This window comes from Humulus lupulus, chromosome 1 (genome assembly GCF_963169125.1).
Source record: "Humulus lupulus chromosome 1, drHumLupu1.1, whole genome shotgun sequence".
In the NCBI taxonomy this organism is placed as follows: Eukaryota; Viridiplantae; Streptophyta; class Magnoliopsida; order Rosales; family Cannabaceae; genus Humulus; species Humulus lupulus.
In genome coordinates this window covers 20,129,765-20,132,351 of record NC_084793.1, presented here as the reverse complement: position 1 = coordinate 20,132,351, position 2,587 = coordinate 20,129,765, and the positions used below count along the sequence as shown (strand labels likewise).

Sequence of the window (2,587 nt, the reverse complement as noted above, 5' to 3'; positions counted from 1 at the left end):
CCTGCATTTAAGGACAGAAAAAAAAGGTAAGCTTATCCACATAAACAGTGAGCTGAGTCAGCATTTTTGGTACATCATCTTATGGATAAGTTCTTAAGATTCAAAATGAATATCAACCAGATTAAATTTCAACAGGGAACTCCCAATTTTTTTTAATTTAATAAAAATGAATATTGTTGATTTAAAATTTTGAACCCACCAGTCCAATTTCTAAAGCCTATATATATAACTCAAATATCGTCCATTCTTTCTCATCCATCTCAAAATTTGCTACATACACATACTCTTAGTTCCACCCAAAAACAAAAACCTATATTATAATATTTGATCAAAAAGTTACTATATATATATAAATTATTATAAAATAGAGGCAAAACGACAGTGAAAATGGCTAGTACGACGTCGTTGTACGAAGTTCTTGGGCTTTCGATTGGTGCAAACGGACATGAGATCAAAGCAGCTTATAGAAAACTAGCAAGAGTGTGTCATCCTGATGTGGTAGCCTTCGAACAGAAAGAAATCTCAGCCAACGAGTTCATGAAAATCCATGCAGCTTATTCCACCTTGTCTGATCCTCATAAAAGAGCAAACTATGATAAAGATCTTTTCAACCGATCACGGCGGCCCTTTGCCTATTCGGCCTCGCCGGCGGCGGCGGCTTCAGCCATGTCATCATCGAGGTTTTCTAGTAGAAGTTGGGAAACTGATCAGTGTTGGTAGCAAATCAGATTAATTTAATTAAGCCTTATTTTAGTAGCTAGCTAGTTTAGTTTTAAGAGTAATGTTCATGTGGATTATTGGATATGTGTGTATATTTATTTAATCTAATTTCTCTTTCATGTGCACAACTTTTTTGATTTAGTTATTCTTATTTAATTTTGTGGTGACATGCAACTAAGATGAGATTATCACATTTTGAGCATTGATGAGATGGAAACGGTTCTATCTTGTACTGCTTTTATATATATCTATAAGTAAGAAAACACGTCATGATGTTTTGGAAATAACTATGTAAAATACAAATCGTCAAAAGACTCTTTCATTCAAATTATATTTATATAACAAAAATCTTAATTACTATAACTGTACCCTCAAAAAAATTACTACAACTGGAATGGAGCTATAATAATTATTATTTTAGGAGAGAAAAATTAATTCATCACTCCTTATTTAATTCCTACCAAACATATTAACAGGGCCAAAATCAACCAAAGTAAAGCTACTATAATTATACTCTCTTTTTTTCTTTCTTTCTTAAAAAAAAAAAATAAAGAAGAAAAAGAAGAAAAGACTCTGTTTGCATTTTTTTTTTGCTGAAGAAACTCTGTTTGCATTTAACTTTTTGAATTGGTTACTATTTACACATTAGACAAATTTAAAGATTGACTTTTTCACTAATTTTGCTTTAAATGCTATTTTTCACATTAATCAATTTTTTAAAACTTTTTTCCCTCATTTTAAATTCTATTCAATTCTATAACTATAACTATAATCATTATCATTTCTAATTATATTTTATTTATTATCTTCATTACTTCAAACAAAACCAAATAATTAGTGTCAGGTATTTATTTTAAGAAGGTCAAATATGTACATGCAACAATAATATTCTCCAAATGGGCATTTGTTGACGCCGTTTTTTGTCAACAGTAAATATAGAGCACGTAAACAATAATTAGTTATGGCCAGAAAAATATAATAACACAAACATGATTTTTTACATGGTTCAGCAGTTAACTCTGCATAGTCCACGAGTCTTTGTTATTAAAACTTAAGATGATTTATGGAAATTCTTCAAGAATGAATTCTCCAGAGTTTCTCCCCAGATTACAAAATTCCGGTCCTCTTCAAGGGTACAGGACTTCTCTATTTATAGAGGAAGTCTCAGAATACTTTTCCACACGTTTTTGGGAAGTTATCTTTTACATTCATAAACTTAATAGCTTTAACGCCTGTAACTCCTATATACAAGGAAACGTCCCCTGAAGACCAGGGGGCGTGTAACTGACTAATAAATATCCTTTTATTATAGGGAAGTTACAACAACAATATTTCTTGAATGCATGGGCTGGGTCTCTTCAAGTGATCTATTAAGCGACTCGAGATCAGCGATCGATATCATACCCGTCTAAGTCTCTGAATGAAGTACGAGTTGCCTCGTTTTCTCAGGATCGACTCGGAAAGGGTGAATATCACCGAGGCTGCCTTTCCCCGAGCTCACACTCATACCCAAGCTCGGGCCAATTGATCTTAGGTCACCCCCGAAAACGGACGCCTTCCGATGTCAATCTTTCGAGCTTATGAGAACTTTGAGGTTACCTATCTTTGAGGTTGCCACCATTGTGAAGACTTGGTGCCTAGGCTACGAACAAGTATTCTAAATATTGCGAGCTCACACCTGACGAATCTAGCTTTCGAGATCACAATTCTTAGAGCTCGAAATCTGGGTGTAACATGTTTCCCCCTCAAAAGTATTTGTTCAAATCCTATGAGAGGGAAACTTTTGAACTACTTTCTTCGGGAACTGCACCGTCACACATGTTTGAGTATGGACACGCGTCAGTTGGGTATTGCTCACTCAAAAGTA

General features: G+C 34.0%; 1 protein-coding gene across 1 annotated transcript; it reads left to right on the top strand.

Annotated features, from left to right (window-relative positions):
- Window positions 1-220: 220 nt before the first annotated feature.
- Window positions 221-848, top strand: LOC133788542 (chaperone protein dnaJ 11, chloroplastic-like). Its single transcript, XM_062226067.1, has one exon. The coding sequence runs from the start codon at window positions 388-390 to the stop codon at window positions 718-720; it is 333 nt and encodes a 110-aa protein (XP_062082051.1). The 5' UTR covers window positions 221-387; the 3' UTR covers window positions 721-848.
- Window positions 849-2,587: the final 1,739 nt, after the last annotated feature.

Bases quoted from the DNA above. Each gene is read 5' to 3' on its own strand.
- LOC133788542 (XM_062226067.1), top strand. From the start codon at position 388: ATGGCTAGTACGACGTCGTTGTACGAAGTTCTTGGGCTTTCGATTGGT.